The 22,545-nt window shown below is 39.4% G+C and overlaps 1 protein-coding gene across 1 annotated transcript in view; it reads left to right on the top strand.

Annotated features, from left to right (window-relative positions):
- The window catches only part of LOC149786208 (polyunsaturated fatty acid 5-lipoxygenase-like), a 37,876-nt gene extending 20,230 nt beyond the window's left edge, over nt 1-17,646 (top strand). The window contains exons 6-11 of the mRNA XM_089976578.1: nt 7,769-8,253; nt 8,634-8,894; nt 9,734-9,850; nt 10,136-10,506; nt 11,671-12,681; nt 13,355-17,646. Of these exons, the coding sequence (XP_089832704.1) occupies nt 7,769-8,253; nt 8,634-8,894; nt 9,734-9,850; nt 10,136-10,506; nt 11,671-12,681; nt 13,355-13,534 (2,425 nt within the window). The 3' untranslated portion in view covers nt 13,535-17,646. The remainder of the gene's footprint in view (nt 1-7,768; nt 8,254-8,633; nt 8,895-9,733; nt 9,851-10,135; nt 10,507-11,670; nt 12,682-13,354) is intronic.
- Nucleotides 17,647-22,545: the final 4,899 nt, after the last annotated feature.

Here is a 22,545-nt window from a genome sequence, read left to right as displayed (position 1 = left end):
GTTCGCACTGTGTGAGACAGACGAAAAAGGGTCTGAGGTTTGTATAGATTTTTTTATGGGGAGTGAAATGAAGTCGAGGACGGAGACGTGTACAGGACAGGCCCTCCGTCTTGGCACCAGTGGTGAAACAAGTGGGTACGAAATCGCAAATCCTCGGGAGTCGTAGGTTTCAAATCGACGAGTAAATAGGCGTGTGGCGTTTGAGTGGCATCGTCGTACGCCTGAGTCAACCAAGGCGTTCCTAACTGTTTGGCTAAGACTTGCACTTGCGATTTATCTCGAGGGCTTTTAAACAAGACCACGTAATGCGCATTGAGACTGATGGTGCGATGGGCTTTACTTTGTTGAAACAAATTTTGGGTGATGTAAACGACACTGGCATTACGGTGATGTCCTTTGCGCGTGAACCACAGTTTAATTTCTTCTTCGTCTTCTCCTAACATGTCGTCGAAAATGACCAAATGGGTTTGACGGGAGTCAGAGACGATGCCGTCATCTTCTTTAGGAATGCCTTCCACAAACACGATGGAATCGCCTTGACTGTCTCGCAAGAGGCTGTACGCCGATTGCCACTCTTTGTAACACCACACGATCCGTTGAGGGGGCCGATCGATCAAATGATGTTTATGTTCGATCAAACGTTTGACGAATTCGGTTTTGCCAGAACCGCTAGGTCCAGCAATGAGCATGTTAAAGGGATGGCGAAGATACAAAGCCTCCCAACTGGCACGATCTAAGTGTTCGTCGATGACTTTGACAGTAGAGGAAGAGGGAGCAGAGACAGTAGAGGTAGCCATGGTGTGAGGAATGTCACTTGTGACACGAAAAAACAAACAAGACAAGAGTTTATATACTTTTTCAGAACACGTTTATTGAATGTTTTTTTCAAACATGAATACGAAAGACAAAAATACATAAAAGCCAAAGGCTTAAGTACAAGAATAAAAGGCACATGAACGTGGAATAAAAAACAAGTGTCTGTACAACAACCACATGTTTTGGGTAAAGTTCTAACCAGTTCTATAGTAGGGGGTAAGGTCACACAAGTGTCCTCCCGAAAGGGTCTTTCAGGCCTGTCCACGACAGTCCCGTCCTGGGTGACGGGTTCTTCTGGCACCGTCACTAACACGGGTTGAAAAGTAACATTTTTCCTTGAATAACTCTCGTGCATACTGGGCCACCTCTTGTGTCCAAGCCTCAAAACCCTGGTCTCGGTGATGTCCAACATTTGACTCCTAACCAATCTGGTTTCTTCTTCGTCAACGACATGGTAAGTTACTTCAATGAACAATGAACTATTGGTCTTGGACGTTGTCCCTTTTTATATGCTGACCAATATCGATGTGACCGTACGGCAACGTAAAGTGATTGGGAAGTCTCACTCGCTTCTGGTACACGATTTGATAGATTTTTTCCAGGGGCCGACTGACGATGTGGTGAGTGGGTAAACGTACAATCTTGTTCGGTTGATAAGTGGTCACTTTAAAGTTTCCATCCTCTCCCGATTGCAAGGCTTCTTTCAATACCCCAAAGTTGACCACTCGACTGGTACGATGATTCAGAGTCAGTCCTTTCACTTTGCACGTCGTGTGCACTTCTCCTTGTTTGTCCCGGTATTCGTAGCCGTAATTTTTGGGACCACCACTGACGAAACTTAGAATCTTGTCGTCGGGATGCTCGTCTGTCCAGGCTCCTAAACGGTCTCCTTCGATGTCAGGGTGTTGTTGAATCGGGTGATGGATGTAAATGCAACTGTCCGTGTCAAAGTACAGGACGCGTTCTTCTAACAGTTCTAAAGCTTCGTACAATTTTAAGCGAGCATGAGCTGTCACGTAAGCCGCAATGATGACATTTCCAAAAGGGTCGTCTTGTACAAAGTCCAGATCTTCTTCGTAATTGACCAAGATCAAATCCTCTCGAACGACGTCCACGTGTTTCATGTATATGGTTTTGTCGTGAATCATCTGGAAGTAGCGGGAAGGTTCTGTCAAATATTCCGTCTTGGGTAAACACGGTCGTTGTGCCATTTTACCCCACAAGCAATTTAACATCACTTTGGCAAACGATCGCCTGCCTTCGTTTTTTTCGATGTGGTCTAAAGAGATGCCTTCTTGTTCGTAGTATTTCTCTTTGAATTGTATTTGGTCTTCGGGAGTGTGACACCAGGAAGGATAGCCGCTGGCTTCTTGTTTCAGTTTCAAAAAGGCATCCACGTAGTCGGCGAAAATGCCTTTCTGAGTAGGGTCACCCTTCTGGTACTGTTGTGTCTTGGGAAAGTGGCAAATTTCGTACACTTCTAACAGTTGGTATCCCATGTCCAGAGCTTTGAACAATTCCACGCTGACCCAGGTTCCCGTCAAGGCACGTTCTTCCTGGCTGTGATGGCAAGGTTGGTCCTGGTTGCACGTTTCGGCACAAGTACGGCACAAGGGAAACATCAGTTTGCCTTGACAATGGTGAGGTAAGACGGGATGGTATAGGTTCGAGGGAGGCAAAACTTTACACTTGATCAAGCCTTCGTATTGTCGAATGTTTTTCAGGTCGATGTGTTCCGTCAGCAATTGCGGGTGCCCTACAGGAAAGCGACAATATTTGCACACGTAGGGATACAACGAACACACGTCCAAGTATTTGATTTCTTCTCCTTTCTCTTCGTCGGCTTGGTACAGCAAACAGGTGGCATTGGTCCTTCCTCCGTACAAACTATCCCTCGGGTTCAGCGGGTCCATGAACTGGTAACTTTCCACGAGGCGTTTAAACTCGGGATCGGTTTTCATACGGTGATCGTACTCGTGTTCCCACATTTCCACCACTTGGTATCCTTCCTGTTCTAACTTTAGGCGTCGCTGACAAGTGTCCTGGTACAGGTCTTCCATGGTCCGTTGTAAAAACTGATTTTTAGTGTCACGGTCAGGGTAGCAGACGGGACATCCGTGAAATAAGCAACCGTTAAACTCGTACACGATCTTGGGGTTTTCTAAGTCCCAGCCATCGACCGAATACGTTCCGATGGTCTTTTCGCCTCCTCCGTTGCGGGCATGCTGAATCCATTTGTCTTCCTTGTCGCACAAGTAATGTAACCAGCGTAGGGCTTTGACCGAGTATTGACGTTTGACAAAGTGGGTCGTTTGAGGACTGATGACAGCCACGGTGTTTTCAGGCATGAATCGTTGGCGGTACACTAAGGAACACGCTTTGGCAATGGTGCAAGCTTCTTTCAAAGGATCGACCCCTCCGTGTTCCATGAACAGTTCTTGAAATTTTCCACAGCAACGTCGTAAAATGTCCACGTCGGAACGACAATACTTTAACATTTCTTCCTGAAAGTCGAAGGGGTCCGAGGCGTGAGCCTGGTACCAAGCGTAGAAATCTTCTCGTTGTTCGGTACGCATGTTGTCGGGGTCGTAATAGTGAGCCTCAGGCAAATGGGGTAGAACGGCATGTTGATTGGCTTCCGTATTGAAAAAGTGTGGAAAGTACCCTTTAGCCATTTCTGTCATTCCAAACGTTTTAGGCATTCGGCTCAAAGGCATGGCCAAGTAACTCATCGAATCTTTAAACTGTACTTGTCCCACTTGCATGAAAATGATTTTGGCTCCGTTCAAAGTCACTTTAGGACGTTCGGTGCCTTGTTCCGTATAGTATCTGAGAAGAGACTGTCCATCGTATCCGGAGAAATTGTGAGCCATCACCGTGGCATGACGATGACAATCTCCGTAACGTTCGATGTCCTCTTGGCTCCACGTCTTGTCGATGGGGTCTAAGACCCATTGGGCAAAATCGGCTAACGTGTTTGGTCCCCGAAAGATTTTTTCACGTCCTCCAGGAATCTTTCTGCAGTGAGGGCAATGACTGAAGATAGGTTCTTGAATGCACTTCTCGCACGCTCGATGAGCCACGCAGAAATTAGGAATGTGAATGCCGGTCTCTTGCATGCATTCGAAATCGAAAAAGATGAAATTGCCTTTCTTCTTGTGACCGTCCTCTTTCTCTGGTGGGGGTTGGTATTTTTGCACGTAGCATTGGTGTTCCAAGTCCACGATGTGGTGACAAATGTGACATTTTTTCTTTCCTCGACATACGTGTGCCTTGGCATTATTGGTAAGTATGCCTTGTCCACAGGTAGGGCACAATCTCAGGAGTTGACAAGCACATTTCTTCTGTGAACCTTGTGTTTTCAAATGTTGTTGGTAACAGGTAGGACTGACAAACGTGCGCAAACAAGTCGAACAAGGCACTGGTCCTTCGCTCAGACAGGGTGGAGAGGCCAAACATCCTGGGCATTTCATTCCACAATGCTTGTGTTGCTCTCGATTGTTATAACCATAGTCACATTTCTCACAATAATAACCGTATCCCAGGAATCCAGTGATACTGGTAATGGTATCGAAATGATCATCGTGATGATAGACATGAATGTATTTTCCGTCCTTAAAATCTTGGCCTCGAAACAACAGAGTTCCACGCATTTCTTGAGGGTGCACTTTCAAGGTGTAGCGTGGAGCTAGGGCATCTTGCAATTTTTGCATCTCAGGAATGCCACAGGGTGTGTCTTTGGACAGTCCGGCTTGTTGTAACAGGAGTTCTGCTTCATTTCGTTGTTTGGCTCGGTCGGATTGTTGAATAGTTTTCCAGGTTCTTTTCCATTCTACCGTGTCGTTCTTGTTGGCATAGGTTCGTCCCACTACGATGGCACGGGCTAAACACATTTGGTCTTGAGGGTTGTTAATTCGGACGAGACTCTTTTTGGTGTTGCGAAGGTCGTCCACCAATAACATCTTTTTGCGTCCAGTCCCTTGAGGAGGAGAGACGTGGGCCATTTTCAGTGTGGCTTTACCATCGGTGATGTCAAACTGGTCATTAGATTGTTGCACCTGTTGTATCTTGTCCATGACTTTGGAAGGGGTCAGTTCTGCGGGTCTGCTAAACTCGATCCAAACAGGGGATTTCAAACCGTCGTGATCTATGGATAGTGTCAAGCGATCGTCTTCTTTGGCTTGACATTGTCGCTTGAGTGCGGTGAGCAAAGAATCCCACATCTCGGTGATAAACCCTTCTGCTTTCTCCAAGGGTACGTCGGCCTTGAAATCTTTAAACTTCACCGTGTAGGTGTAAGCCGTGGTTCTAAATTTTCTAGAGGAGCGCTTTTCCGTCTCTCGAATGGAATAGTACTTTTCAGGGTTGACTAAGGGTGGTGAACTTGGTTTAGAGGGTTCGGATTCTGGTTCACTCATGTCCTGTTCAAAATCACTGGCATGAATTTGTGCCAAGATTTCAGCCCTGGTACGAGGCGATAGATCACGTTTCTGCCTCTTACTTTCTTCTTCTTCTTCTTTCTTCTCGAATGAATGGGATCGTTTCATCTTGAGTGCAAAACGTCAAATGACTCAAGTTCAAACACCATAGACTAATTTATAGTCATGGCAAACCAGCATATATAAAAAGGGTGTGTCTTGTCCTTTCACTATTCATTTCACTCTCAAACCGAGGAGAACGATGGAAGAGACTACCCAGATGGAACGTTTCGTCAGAGCTTTGCGAGGGGTCATTAGAAAATTCTCTTCAGACCAGCCGACTGACTACTCTCCTTCCTTTCGAGATAAGAGTCAGGATACTTGCTATATCTGTCAGAAGAAAGGGCATTGGTCTTCAGAGTGTCCAGACCGTCAAAAAAGAAAAAAAACAGGGGCTAAAAAAGACAAAAGTCAAGATACCTGTTATTATTGTAAAGAAAAAGGACATTGGTCTCCAGATTGCCCAAAAAAGAAACAAGAGGAGTGAGAAGAAAAGAAGGATTCTTCAGAAGAAGAGAGGGATTCTTCGGAAGAAGAGAGGGATTCTTCGAAAGAAGAGAGGGATTCTTCAGAGGAAGAAGAGGAAGAAAGAAGACAATTCTATTTAAAAGAAGCAAAGAAACAGGAGAAGAAAAGAAGAAGGGAAGAAAATGAGGAAAAAACGGTGAAGAAATTCAAAAAACAGAGAGACTAAACAAGGAGAAAGAAGAAGTCAATGAACTTTTAATTAAAGTGTTCTGTGGTGAATTGTGAATTGGATTGTAAAAAATGGATAAAAGAATACATGAATGATATAAGGTAAGTGTCTTTGAGTTTTGATTTTAAAATAAGAAGCTACACTCACGCACTCATACACAGACACGTACTATAAGGGTAAAATGGGTGGGGTTTATTTTTGAGTTATTGGCAAATTGAAATTGTATTTCTTTTCGAGAAATGTGGGTGGCCCTGGAAAGGGCCTTTTTATTTTGGTGTAGGGGTGAGTTTAACCAATCAACTTTAACTGCCTTAAGCCTTTGCCACGGCCAAGGCCTACTTCTGATGATTGGGTTGAAATCACTAAGGGTGGTACGACAGGCTTAGTCACAGGGTTGGCGTGTTTAGCTCGGGAAGGTCGTATTCTCTTCGGTCGTGATAAAGAAGTCTGATTGTTTCAGACTTCTTAACTCCGCTAAAATGTCCAACAGTACCGTAGCCATTTGATTTTCACCCTCTTGTTTCTTTGCTGCTACTTCTTCTTGTTGTTGTTGCTGTTGTTTTTTTCTTACCTCTTCTTGTTGCTGTTGCTGTTGCTGTAGGAGAAAAGCTTGTTCCGCTTCCTTTTGTCGTTGCATAAATTTCTCCAATTCTTCTTTCTGTCTCTGTCTAAAATTCTCCACTTGCGGTAATGAAGAAGGTAACGAAGGTTCCGGAACAAATTCTTGCGAGGTAAGAAAATCCACAAAATCCCAATGTACCTCTTCTGAAAGTAAGTCCGGGTTCCCTTGGGCAGTCTCCCCTGCTGGTGCACCCCAATGGATCGTTTTCTGAGTTTCCGTCATGTTGAATCACTGTCGCATAGATTGACTGCACACAAGCGCTAGCGAATCTATATAGACCAACTGACGTCACAGACTACTCTCTTTGGATTGGATGCGGGCTGACTGAATTTTGTAACGCGTGTTTGGATTGGTGAATGAACTCAATCCGTTTCAATCCTGCCTCTACCTATAAATAAGCGCAGTTCAGTGCATTGATTCACTTGTTCTCGTCGCGTCAAGATGTGGACCGATGTGCAGTCTTCTACGCTTGTGTCTTCCATGATGTTCCGGACGGACATACCCATGTATGTCCGATCCAAGTGGACCGTTGTCCACAGGACAAACACCAGCCTGTGGATACGTAGGATCTACGTAGAAAGACAAGGATGCCTGAAAAGAGTGCTGATTTACGGACCAACAGTGAGACGTAGCCTAAGGACAAGAAGAAGACCAATGCGGTACCATTTATGTTAATGAATACATTAACATAAACCCAAAGGCCCTTTTCAGGGCCAGCCATATTTCTCGAAAAGAGATAGCCTTTCCATTGCCTACCCCTTTTTAAAAAAATTTAAAAAAAAAAATCCCATATTCAATTCCCCTTGACGCTATAAAGTCCCACCCTGTTTAAATTCCTTTGACGCTAAACCGTCCCGCGATTTTTCTCCATGTTAATTTCCCTTGTCGCTAATCTGACCCACGATTTTTCTCCGTGTTAAATTTCCCTTGACGCTAATCTGTCCCAGGGGTCTCTGTAATGCTAATTCCCATTGACGCTAATGTATCCCACCTTACTACTTACGGGCCCTTTTAAGCAGTTCGTCATTCACATTAAAATATGACATACGTTTAAGTTTGAATACTGACCATCGCATATGACGATTTTTCAGTCTTCTTCGTGCATAAAACGGCAATTTTGTTTTAAAATCCTAAAGAAAACTATATTTTTTGTAGGGATGTGGGGAGGCCTGATGTGGAGCTTCCATCCGGGAACTACCTGGCGGACAAACTCGTGTCAGTATCCCGCTCTACTTGTTACATGAAACTTCAAGTCCAAGTGCGAAATGTTGGCGTGGACGGGGTAAAGGATAGCTGGAAAAATCCGTGCATCGCATGGGATGAGGAAGAGTGTCCGTGGTCAGATCTGGCAAATATAGTCCTTACCCAAAGAATTCCAAAAGATGCCGCAGAGAGAGCTCATTACAGTTTCTCCACACTCCCTGAAGGAGTTGCGATTGCAACGATGGATGGAATGGAATCGTACGCCGATTTGGTTTTAGCATTGGAGAAAATTCTTACGTCTTCGACACGAACAAAACTACCCGATGACCCTTTGTTGACTAATCCTGAACCGGAAATGACGACATATCTAATTCTTGTAGAAACCGGTTATCAAATGTTCGCTGGGACAAATGCAACAGTTGAGGTCATCCTAATAGGTATAATTAAGTTTTCGGAAAGTACCCTTCTTTAGAAATATTAATTGAACGAGGTACCGTACTTACTGTACGGCTTTGCTTGGAGAACATTAATATGCTTTCCTGTGCAAATTTCATAGACTCTGTACTCTTAAAACATATCATATATTCTTGCCTTCTCTAAGGTCAATTTTGTTAATATCCAGGAAGCTAGAGTTAATTCATTTCATCCACCTTTTCTATTATTAGATTAAAAATAAACCCCAAACTGTTCGGTATCAAAATTACGACAGGCAGTAATGTCTTTATCTTAGTTCAGAGAAATGTTAGTACGGTCAGTCAAATTCTACTGTCATCTGCAGAAGTCACTAAATGTTATATTTGAATTGTTACTACTAAAGGGACAGATGGGCGGACACCAAAGCTGATTCTGGACAGAAACATTCACACCGATTTCAAGACAGCGAGCAAAGGGTCTTTCTACATTCAAGCTCCTGCAGTTGGTGAAATCAAACTGGTAAAGATTTATCTCCACGGAGGAACAATATTCACTGAATGGTACATGAGGAGTATGGTTATTTTTGACCTAGAGAGCCGAAAAGTGTTTGACTTTCCTTGCTTTAGCTGGATAACGACGGAAATCACGCTCCTTAAAGGACAAGGTAATGCCAAATTCAGGTTTAATTTCGCGCCTGCTTCGGCTGACAGCAAAACAAATACATTTTTCGCTGGATGACAATATACCATATCGCCGTTTTCAAGGTACAAATAGTGTTGCAGGAACCGTGGTTTCTAAACAACAGGAATCGCTTTTGTCCAGCAACAATAAGAACTTGTTCGATACATATTATTCCACTGGAAAAGTTTTATTTTGTTATTTCTTTACCTTATTATATGGGGTCCCCGAGTGACCGAGTGGTCTAAAGCGCTCTCCGTTACGGATCATTGCCATCTCACCTCTGTCTGCGTGGGTTCGAGTCTCAGATTCAGCCAATGTGGGTATGTGAGAAAGCTTGGCAGTAGCTTCTCGTGGGTCGGTGGTTCTTTCCGGGGTTTTCCCGGGTTCTTCCTCCACCATTAATACTGGCCGCCATGTATAGCCTATCGTGTGCTGAACAATGGCGGTAAACCCTACATCGACAACAACAACAACCTTAGTATATGCAAGACGTGAGTAAATTACATGAATACACTGTAAATGAGGGATCTAAATCAAGTACGAAATCGACATTGAATAGATTTGTTGAGAACTTCACGAGTTATAGAACTTAGTCTTACAGTTCTCAGAAGCTGGTCGGAATTTGCATGGTAAGTTTACTTGTCCTTAAGTGTATTTAATTCCATGCTTAGAATAATAGATGCATATAAATGTTGTCTGCCGCACGACTTCATTTTCTGTTCAATATTTATGATAACTATTTCTGTCATTAAAAGGAATATATATATGTTATAAATAAATATATTTTATATTTATCTACACCATTTCTGTGTTGCTTGTCAGTCACTTTGGCCCACAAGGAGACCGACCCAGATCTTTTGCTTACGAGAAGAAAACTGCTTGCTGAGAAAAGAAAAATGGTCCCATGGTGCTTGCAAGATGGACTACCCAGCAGAGTCGGTAAAGTTCAAAGTTTTTATCTACGTTTTATTTGATGCATGACTACAGGCTATGTGTGTTGCTTAACTTAACGATTATAAATTAATCATGAGTAAACGAGTATACATGATGGGTGTGTACAAAAAATGCTTTGTTATTAAATACCAGGCAGATATACAGAATCCTGTGCATCAGTTTTACTAAATACAATTTTAGGAAACTTTCAATCTTTAAATTCGTCTTGTCAAATAATTCTGATTGATGAAAACTCCCTTTAATGATCAGTTTGTCTTTTCCGCTGTACAGGATATTTGAAGTACAAAGACTTACCACGAGACCTGCAATTCCCCAAACAGAGAGAATGGGAGAAGAAGATAATACTGGTAGAGACAGCTGTGAAGTTGAAACTCCACAGATTCATGACAATGTTTGACCCTTTTGACAGTTTTAGGGATTTTCTCGCTATGACAAAGGTTCTGGAAAGTTCAGACCTTGCCCGAGCAATCACGGACCATAAGAACTGGAAAAGGGATGAGGAGTTTGGAAGAGAAATGTTGGCAGGATTTCATCCTTTGTTGCTCAGGAGATGTTCACATCCTCTAGAGGCGTTCCCAGTTACTGATGAAATGCTGAAGGATTCTCTAGATAGAGGGAAGACGTTACAGGAAGAAATGGAGGTAAGAGAAATTCTTTGCTTCGCTAAGAACTTAAGATCTTCTGAATATTGTCCTGTGAAAAGTATCGTATATACTCAATTATAAGACGACTCCAACTGCAAACTGCACAAACCCAGATCTGCCGGCGCATAATACGCCGGCAGATTTGGGTCTGTGCAGTTTGTTCGGAATAATCAATAGAACCAAAAACATAGATCCTGTTGTTTGCAGTTGACTCGACATATAAGCGAGTACATACGGTTATCGAACGAGACGGTATTAATCTATTAAATCTGAATCATATAGGCTTTATATTGACTCCATTAGATGTACGCGTCTACATGACTTGTTGTCTTTGTGGGTAGTGCTGGTACTATTCCTTATCAGTTTATCTATGACATCATTCTCATACTAAAACCTTATGGCTGCAGATCTACTTTGCCTGTGGCTGTGTAAATTTCCTGATTTTATCTCTGTTTAATAATAAGATTATGAATTATCAACTTCTATTTAATAATAAGGTTATGCATTATCAACCTCTATTTAATAATGTTATGCATTACCAACCTCTGTTTAATAATTTTATGCATTGTCAACCTCTATTTAATAATAAGGTTATGCATTAGCAACCTCTGTTTAATAATGTTATGCATTATCAACCTGTTTAATAATGTGATGCATTATCAACCTCTGTTTAATAATAAGGTTACACATTATGAACCTCTATTTAATAATGAGGTTATACATTGTCAGCTAGAGATGATTATATGTATTTGATCATCGAAATTGTGATTTTGTGTAATCATGTGAAGACAGTCACACAATTCGAAACAATTTATAGTCCGACTCATTGTTTTATTCTATACTGATCATTTTGTACTATACTGATCATTTTGTACTATACTCATCATTTTATACTATACTCATAATTTTATACTATACTCATTTTATACTACGCTCATCATTTTATACTATACTCATCATTTTATACTATACTCATCATTTAATTATATACTCTTTATTTTTGCATCAAGGTTGCGAACTTTAATCTGATGAGGAAGTCAATATCTTAAAACAAATTTGACGAGAAAACCAAAGGACAATAAAAACTAATTTTCAAAGACAAACCCCCTCCCCGTCTCCTGAGTATATATTTATCTTAGGTCTTTTTTATTTCATCAACAGGCCGGTCATGTGTATATCCTTGACTATAGCGTCATGGAAGGTGTTCCAAGACGTTCCGACAGTAATCCAAGGTACCTTGCAAATCCACTTTGTATGCTCTATGTAAAAAATAACGGGCGACTGGTTCCCATTGCAATACAACTTGAACAGAACCCTGGGAAGGACAACCCAATCTGGACTTCAAGTGACCGTAAAATCGACTGGCTATTTGCCAAAATGTGGGTCAAATCAGCGGATACGCACATGCATAGTTTGTCTTCACATTTATTTCGGGCTCATTTTGTTACTGAAGCCCTAGCTATATCAACTATGAGGAATCTTCCGCCTGTTCATCCTGTATTCAAACTCTTAATACCACATCTGAATTACACCATAGCCGTCAATACAACAGGAATCGAAGTTTTGCTTCAAGGAGAGGATTCTATATTCCAAAAGCTCCTAGCAGTGTCCGGAAACGAGTTGGATTTCATAAGAAGCGCCTACAGGTGCTTTCACTGGGATGACATGAATATTCCAAAAGATCTTGCCAAAAGAGGCGTTGAAGATCCAGATCTGTTACCAAGATACTGGTACAGGGACGACTCCTTAATGTTATGGAAGAGCATCTTGGAATTTGTGTCCAGAGTGATGAATATCTACTATTCAGCTGATGACGATGTGAGAGCGGACGAAGAACTTCAGTACTGGATGAAAGAGAATCGTGAGAAAGCTCTGCCACAGTGGAACGGAAAGGACAACGGCGTACCTGGCAACATTGAAAACCTCTCTCAACTGAATGAAATTTTGACAATGATTATATTCAATGCTTCATGTTTCCATGCGGCTGTTAACTTTGGGCAGATAGATTATTATGCGTTCGGACCAAATTATCCCGGCTCCATGAGGCAACCACCTCCAACCACGAAGGGGGTGACAACTATGGAAACCATAATGAAGACGCTGCCAACAAAGGCTGACCAAGCCCTAGCAATTGCTTTTGCCTATTACCTCAGCAGTTATTCCAAAGAGGAGGTAAAAATCAAAATTCATTTAGAATCTCACTGATCATTTGGTAAAAATGGTTATAAAGTAGTTTCTTAATGGTTCGAACAGTTTGTCAACAGAAGGTCGTAAGCATATCATGCGATTAAATGATCATTACCTATCAAATATTTTATAAATTAAGTGACCTAAGTTTTATAATTATCATGCTTTAGTCTGAGTAATTCACCTTGAGCATCTACCTTCCATCTCCTGATCTCTTGGCCCTAAAATCAGCCACGATACTTTGAAGACCTGTTACACCCACCATATTTTACAGGAAAAGTTGATTTTTCAAGTAGATACCTTTTGTCTGACTCGCATGTTCAGATTTCATTCTTCATGCTTGATTTTGCTGGGTTTTTTTTATATCTATCTGTGCCTATTCGTCCATTGTCATTGATGACCCCTTGAGCGTTTGAATTCGTCGTTTTTAGTTAGCCTTAGACAAGATCCAAACCGTATATAACGTTATTTAAGCATTAGAAAATTAGCACATCAGTCATTTATCTAAACACAGTCTTACAAGCTTTAAACAAGGTCACAGATTGCATTTGTTGACACCGAGTTGCTAAGGTGATGATGATACAATGATGTAATAATCTAATCGCGCATATTATGTACATTTATAAATGCATAATGGATATACCTTCTGTTTCTTCAGACTTTCCTCGGTGACTTCCCAGATGCGCACTTTGTGGAACCGGAAGTAAGAGAGGCACAAAAATGGTTCAAGACAGACTTGAAGAGAATTTCGGATGAGATCAAATGTCGGAACATGAATCTCGAGATTCCATACACATATCTGCTTCCGGAAAACATTCCCAACTCCGTATCAGTGTAAAGAGGAAATATGGCTCTCACTCACAGGTTTACTTCCTTTAGCAAGGTTAAATACCGCATCAGTCTTTTATCTTTCCGGGTGATTCTTCGGGAGAAATATGTATTCTCTAATCTGATGTCAAACATGTTTAAATTTCCGTCTTGTTTCTATAAGAATACCCACTTCGTGGATAACACTCTTCCTTACAAGAATGTTAAATTCGTAGGTCCTGAACATGTGGAGGGAAAATAGTGTTCAACTTATCAAATACCAATGAGATAACATAATTTTGACCAAATATAAGATGTTAATTTGCGATTAGCATTTAAATTACTGCGCACTTCGAAATGGCGTGATCAATACATTATTTCATCGACGATACGATGCACTTTTTATACAACAGACAGCTTACAGTGAGTTACCTCCCTTGTTGAGTTAATACCACTGCCACAACCATTTAAATTTAACCGTACACTTTTTAAACTGCGTCACACTTTATTTTGATTCCATTTGCAGTACAGTGATGCAATTGCCAAATACGTCGGGTGAATAAGTTAGTATCTTTTTAAAACATTTTTTACCTGCAATATCGGATCAAACTGTTGATGGTGTTACAAAGTAATATGTGGCAGGCGTTCCAGCATATTTGATGAAGTTGTCCGAATACACAGTTTGGTTCTTTTACCCTACTGTTTTGATGTGATTGCAATCTTGTACCTTTGTTTTGTAATGTGATTGCAATCTCTGTACTCATTTGTCGAGACTATGCATTAAAGTTTAGATGACACAGAGGTCCAAAAAGTCTTATGCCAGTGATATATTCTGAAAGAGTACGATCTGTGAGAAGTGTTTTTGAATATCTTGAAATAGCGCAATGAATTCTGGGACAGTCTGGTCGTAACGTGATGCGGCTATTCTCTTCATAAATGATGAAGATAAAAAAAGCATACAATTTTGAAGATTATGGGGATCCTGGCAACCTCTAGCGATTTGCGATCTGAAAGTAAATCGTCAGCGCTGGCTTTCTGTAGCGGAAAACCAATGTTTCATCACAATTTATGTCATCATGAAAACATTGACTCACCAATATAGTTTCTTCTTTATGAATTTAATAAGAGAGTCTACGATTTTCACCATCTGCACATTTTCTTTTAAATTTGGCTTTAAACGTTCATTCTGTTATGTTTGATGTAACAATTACAGGAGATTTTGACCATACCTTGATATGTAATGATCCCTCGGGATATATGTTCAAGAAATGAGTACACAAGAAAATCAGTACTAAATATACATTTTTAAGTGATATAGGATTGCCTTGAGCCTGAGACATTCAAAGAGGTACATTATTTCAAAAACTAAATACTCGAACGTTTTACAAGTGCAAAAGGGGATACACTCAAAGCGGTTGTGACTGAAGGAAAAAAGGAAATCTAAGAGAGTGAATAGCCTCCACCAAATCACGATTGCTGATAGCTGAATGGACCGACGGATGTATAAATATATAGGTAGAAAGCGAGCCAAACATATCTAGATAGATATGTTGTTGTTGTTTTAGGGTTTAACGCCATTTTTCAGCACAAGATAGACTATACATGGCGGCCAGTATAACTGGTGGAGGAAGAACCCTGGAAAACCCAGGGAAAAACCACCGACCCACGAGAAGCTACTGGCAGGCTATCCCACGTACCCACGCTAGCCGAGCCTTGGACTCGAACCCACGCAGACAGAGGTGAGATGGCAGTGATCCGGAACGGTGAGCGCTTTAAACCACTCTGCCACTCTGGGCCCCTATCTATCTAGATATAAAAAGTACATCTTTCATAAAGCAGATAAAGGTGAGAGACCCGAGTAACATGCTTTTATGTATACACCAGAAAAAGAAGAATGCATGATAGTATCAAGAGAAATTATATTTAAAGAAAAAATATTATCATAAGTTAGACAATTCTTAATACGTCATTTACTGAAATTATGTCTCGAGCCTACGGGTTAGGGCACACATCGCCTTGTCTGAACGTATCGGACCACTTCCTCTCTCGACTAAGCGAACATTTCCCCTATAAAGAGGGAACGCTGAAACACGCATTCGTGCGTTACAGATACACTCGCATGGTGACCCAGTAATAAAGATTCGTCGTAGTAGTGCATAGTCATTCTGGATGCATCTGAAATAATTAAAGGAACATTGAGGTTATTATATATGTAGAGAGAGAGTTGCATAAATGGCAGATTGAGTGGAAAGCGTTATTCCAGGATCCTGCAGGAGGATGGGTGATAATATAAAGTAAAATTATATATGGAGAAAGAATATTCTCATTCACGTCCATGGGCACTGTAAACCGGGGATCCAGTTTTGAATCTCGGCGGAGTACAAATTAAACGTTCTCTAACCTGCATATCAGTATTCATTATCCATATAGAATTTTCACTTAATATTATAACACATCTGCGAAAAATAAATAAAAATTTGACAGTTGCACTTATTCTGGATATAAGCTTCAGTTTTAATTTCCATCGGTCTTTTCTTATGTCCCTGCTATATTTCTGTAGCTGTATGTATTTTCATGCTTGAAATTTAACAACAATGGTCGTGGCATTTTTTATGCTCGACTAATGTTTTCAAAAATTCAAATACTTGCATAGAAAATGTGTCATATTGATGACTCACTTTAAAGTCTTTATTATATTGATGACTTACTTTAAAGTCTTTATTATATTGATGACTCACTTTAAATTTATTGATGACTCACTTTAAAGTCTTTGTTATATTGATGACTTACTTTAAAGTCTTTATTATATTGATGACTCACTTTAAATTTATTGATGACTCACTTTAAAATCTTTGTTATATTGATGACTTACTTTAAAGTCTTTATTATATTGATGACTCACTTTAAATTTATTGATGACTCACTTTGAAGTCTTTATTATATTGATGACTTACTTTAAAGTCTTTATTATATTGATGACTCACTGTAAATTTATTGATGACTCACTTTAAAGTCTTTATTATATTGATGACTTACTTTAAAGTCTTATTATATTGATGACTCACTTTAAATTTATTGATGACTCACTTTAAAGTCTTTGTTATATTGATGACTCACTTTAAAGTCTTTATTATAGTGATGATTCACTTTAAAGTTTTTATTTTAATGATGACTCACATTAGAGTCTTTATTATATTGATGACTCACTTTAATTTCTTACACGCCAGTTAATGTGGAACAGATTAATCGAGAAATCCCATCTGCATGCATCATCATTTATATCGTGGACCCAGAGTGGCCGAGTGGTCTAAAGCGCTCTCCGTTACGGATCACTGCCATCTCACCTCTGTCTGCGTGGGTTCGAGTCTCGGATTCAGCTAATGTGGGTATGTGAGAAAGCTTGCCAGTAGCTTCTCGTGGGTCGGTGGTTCTTTCCGGGGTTTTCCCGGGTTCTTCCTCTACCATTAATACAGGTCGCCATGTATAGCCGTGTGCTGAAAAATGGCGTTAAACCTTACAAAAACAACAACAGCATTAATTTCTTTATATATTGATGACTCACTTTAAAGTCTTTATTATATTGATGACTCACTTTAAAATATTGATGACTCATTTTAAAATATTGATGACATCGCTCTCCCTAAGATAACGTGGTTTTCACTCTACTACTTGATTTCTGTTTTTGTTGTCCTTTTAAAAATATGAAAGCTACTTTGTTTCGCGTAATTTTAGTTCTCGACGAATGACAACTAATTGAAGGCTGATTTCGTGCTGTTAAAAACAAGTTTTGGTGACTTTTTCACTACTGTGACGTAGCCTTGTTGACACACCCCTCTGCATGAGGACCAATTTATAACATGATTTCCCGTATTAAGTACCTTTCTTCTGTGTGTACTACTTCTAGCAAGTAGTACTTTCACAGTTCCACATAAACAGGGTTAGAAAGTTGGAGCAATGTAATACAACACCCATTATCACAAGAATGCTGAGAAGGAGGATAAAATCATTTTTTTCTTCATTAATTTTTGTTTCCTTTTTGTTTTTGTATTTTTATATAGCATGTACAAAACTGACAAAATCTTAAAAGATCTGTAATTTAATCATGTGGCCGTTGTTTGAAATAAAATGTATTAGAAGTTGAAACTGTGATCGTAGAATACATTCAGTTTAACCCCTTATTTTTGCTTCTCGTATTCAAACAAGCATAAGGTGAGGTGGAGAAAAGAATGAGTACATCTTAATCACCACCACCACCAACACCATCAGCAGCATCATAATCATCGTCTTCTTCTTCCTGGAGTTTTTATATTAAAAATGGCTGGAAATACCAAGAAACAGAAAACACGAACATTCCTACGAAATCAGATCACATAAATCACTTTACTCGATACCAACTTGCACTTCAAAAGGAAGCAAAGTGAAAGGTGTGTGTGTGTGTGTGTGTGAGAGAGAGAGAGAGAGAGAGAGAGAGAGAGAGAGAGAGAGAGACATCTATACAGCCAAAAATAGTACATCTCAGTGCGTATAAATATAAAAAATGCATTCCTGGCTGTAAAGTGCCGGTCCAAAATGATTAAAAAATTATCGAGCTGCAAATTCATAAGATCTTTAGGAAGACAATCTCTTGAGACAAAATAAGGTTAAAAGTTTTTTAAAAAATTAAAAACAATAGAATCAGAAAGTTTGGTATAAAACATCAGTTTATAAAGTCAGATATTGTTTCCTCGCAGATTGAAAATCGACACTTGACGTGAATGTGATCCACCGTCAGCGAACCTAGCATCTTAAAGACCTGTTTGTGCATTTTATTGCAAATCATCTGCAGTCTTATTGGAAAAAACTATTGGAACCTACATCATCTCAATGCATGAAATTCAATTTGAAAATAACACTCGGCGGCATAGTAAACGTAACACATAAATATAATGAACGCAGCGGGGAACACACCTTGTTATTTCAACTGACGTGATAATAAAAGGAACGGACAACTTTTGTTAAGTCCATCACTGTTCAGATATTTACAATGTTGATTATACTTTTGAACATTAAAAAGAAAATAACTTGAGTTGTTGTTTTTTTCTTCTTGTTTGTCATCTGAAAGTTTGGTGGTGTATAAGGTATGAAACAAAGAAAATAACGCAATGGATAGTTCTATTAACAATCTGAATATGATGTTAAATATATTTTTCATGGTGAGACAAACTTTTGTATCCTAACATGACTATACAGTTTTCAGTAGCAGGATAATTTGTGGCAGATGCATGACGGGTATAACGGTAATACACGAAATGGGGTTGCTTGGGGGTGGGGGTGCAACGAGGCACAAAATAGTGACGTCCTATAATTGTATAACTCAATGAATCAAAACGTTTTTGTAAAGAGTCAGCATTTTGCACATAATGCTGATGGCAGTGAGTTCAATGACTTAATCTGAGTGCAAATGTATATGAATTACACACTCATTATATTTGAACACTGACAGCATGGGTCATAGATCACAAAGAAAAATGGCGTCCTTAAGAACTTGACGCAATGAATAAATGTTTGTTCATCGCAAAACACGGCACACTGATATTTCATATTTAATGTGCCACTATGTTTCTATGAAGCAGCCATAGAAAATATATTTGGGATTAAATAAGGTAATGCAGGCATATAGGCCTAATTTTCGCAAGAACCTGTATTGAATGTACAAAACGAACTCTAACAAGCAGGGTGTGATATAATGATCTATACGGTAATAGCTAAACTTTCTTACACATTTAATACACATGTGATTAGTGAACTTGTAGTTTAGTATAATTCTACTCCATTGACCACATACAAATTTGAGTATAATTTAACTCCATGGACCACATACAAGTTTGAGTATAATTTAACTCCATGGACCACATACAAGTTTGAGTATAATTTAACTCCATGGACCACATACAAGTTTGAGTATAATTTAACTCCATGGACCACATACAAGTTTGAGTATAATTTAACTCCATGGACCACATACAAGTTCGAATATAATTTGACTCCATGGACCACATACAAGTTTAAGCATAATTTGACTCCATGGACCATATACAAGTTCGAGAAAATGGCTATGAAGAGGTGCATTATCGAAAATAGGTGAAAAGTCCATAATGAGAGATCATCCAACTCGCCGGTACCACATGATCTCATACTGCCCAACGTCCAAGGAACTAAACAGTTAACAATATTGTATTTAAACAATCAACATCTAGTTATAGCTAGTTAACCATGACTCTCTCTCTCTCTCTCTCTCTCTCTCTCTCTCTCTCTCTCTATATATATATATATATATATATATATATATATATATATATATATATATATATATATATATATATATATATATATATATAACGATCTTATTATCAAACAACATCGAATATAAATAAATGTATTAGAAGGTTAGAAGGAAAAGCCGCAACAGAAAAGTTTCGCCGACAACGGGCAAAAACTCAGGTTAATATTTTTTTTTAAAACTCCACGGGCCGCAAAACTCAAATTAAACTCCAAAAATCAGTTGTGATCCCGACCAATGAAACCCCATATCTCACTACTCCCATCTTTTACTCAATTAACCACCGGTTTCCTGGTTCAAAAATTAACATTTACCATCTAGTACTCTCTGTGACTCAATGGATGTGCACCAGTGCGAGAATGCCTGTAAAACAAGACCCTAGTAGAAACAACTAACTTGCACTCTGGTAAAACTATTGAACTGACACTAAAATAATAGAAGTTCAGATTCCGTCGAATGCAATTAATGGCACATGTATGGAAATACATCTGCCCACCACCCCACCCCTGCAAATCTTTTCACGGGCAAACAAGAAGATATATTTTAATCTCAGTGCCCAACATTTCACCCAAGTGGCTATGTTTTCACTGACGACATTGAAATGAAATGGCAGCACGGAAAAAGCATAGAGACTTCATTAGTAACACAACGATTTCCATCATTCAATCAAGTTCACTGTAATATTAAGAGATAAACAATCCGCGCGCGCGCGTGTGTGCGTGCGTGCGTGTGTGTGTGTGTGTTCTGGATTTTTAACGTAGCTTTAAAAAAATTGTCAGTCATATCGCTACGATGTCTGCAGTGTGGCAGTCTATAGTGATGTTTAGCAGTGGGGCATCATGCCGCAGACATGTAGCATTCTCTTCCACCGAGTCACATTATTCTGACAGTAGGCCGACCAATCCTAACACTAGCCTCTTAATGCTGAGTGCCTAGCGAGGCAGCTGCTAGTACAATTTGTTTAAGTCTTTGGTATGACTCGGCCGGGGATCAAAATCCCACGACCTCCCGTATCCAAAGCGGACACTCTAACCACTAGGCCACCAGAGCGGTTAAATCCGGATTTAAATGATGGAACCGTATGATTAACAGGTCATGATAGAACTGCATCTTGTTGGATTTGAACTCAAATGGTTTTTAACTCGAGGCAGCCATATTATCACTCGACTACGTATATTTTAGAATAACTTAAAATATCTTGATTATAATTTTTTTCCCTGTCTATTTGACGACCAGTGTAAAAAATAATACCATTTACCTTCAGTGAAATATCAAACGGCCTGTCTTAAAATAAATGTGTGTGTGTGTGTGTGTGTGTGTGTGTGTGTGTGTGTGTGATGTATCAAATAGTTGATGGTTTAGTATTAAATTTATGAAACTAGTTGAATAATGTCCAGCTTTTGCGAGCCTTGGCGAGCATGTTAGGCACAGGCCCTGACGTAAGATGTGCGGGACCCAAAGCAGCATGCGGGTCCAAGGCGGAAGCGATGAGCTAGTACAATTTGTATAAGTCTTTGGTATGACTCGACCGGAGTTCGAACTAAGGCGGATGCTGTAACCGCTAGGCCACCGGAGCGGTTTGTGTTTTTGACACAATAATACAAATCATTCAATTAAAACAAACTCCACACAAAAGTATACTCCAAACCAACAAACACCAAAACATGTTCCAATCCAGCTGGTACCCAAAGCATTGCATTCCAAATATCCCCTTTAATCAGACACGAAGAGTGGAATGGGTCTTCTCTGAGGAAGAAGCATTCTAAAAACCATCTAAAGAATTGTCTCATTTTCTTTCCTAGCAGCATGATGACAAGCTTATTGTGGTCGATGCCACAGGAAATACTAAAATAGAAAATTGGGACGACATTTTATTGTAAAAAGTAAGGGAAAATATTTAAGAGGTCCGTTCGTCCTGAATTTTCATCCAGACTGGCCTCCAGTAGGCAAAATCATTGAGCAACTCTGATCTACCGTCGAGTCATCCGAAACCCGAAACAATAGTTTTCCAAGTAATCCAGATAAAGCATACCTCAGAACAAAAATCCAGAGAGACAGAATTGCTGATGTTATGTATATTTGATTTAATTTATAGTTGATTTAATTTAATTGTTTGTAAGTTTTTAAAAAAATTAATTTCATTATATGTCAAAGTAATGTAATTTTGTTTACTAGGAATTCGATATTTTTCAGAAAATTAAGTTTGACCTAACTCTTTTCATAAACACCTAATAATCGAAACAGTTTTTTTTTTTTAAATTAGTTCCCGACCTTGATTCAGAAATCACTGAGACAAGTCAACAACCTTCTATTTTTATTTTATTCTAATAGTAAAATGATTTTTGTTTTTATCAAGGTCATACGTGATTTTATATGTAAACAGCCTCTATTTCGCAATTCTAGGTTTTCCTAAATTGCGCAGTAATTAGATTTAATAGTGATGTTTAGAGAGATATTTCTCAGTCGGGCTTCTAAACACCGGGACGTAAAAGTGTTCCTTTTGTTGTGACCAGTTTGGAGTTACCTTTTAATTTGTATTCAAATTATTTGGATTCTAAAAGATTAATTCTTTTTCCTGGAAATATTTGAGTGCTCATATTTCCGTTGCTCTTGTGGTTTCGCGTTTTCAAGGTGGACTGTGGGTTATTCCCGTTAAAAAATTTAACAACAAATTTATTTCTCTGGAAAAAACACTGTAAAATTGAAAAAATAAAAACTTACGA

This window comes from Sinohyriopsis cumingii, chromosome 12 (genome assembly GCF_028554795.1).
Source record: "Sinohyriopsis cumingii isolate HCF-2022 chromosome 12, ASM2855479v2, whole genome shotgun sequence".
Classification (NCBI taxonomy): domain Eukaryota; kingdom Metazoa; phylum Mollusca; class Bivalvia; order Unionida; family Unionidae; genus Sinohyriopsis; species Sinohyriopsis cumingii.
This window is presented reverse-complemented; position numbering and strand designations above follow the sequence as displayed.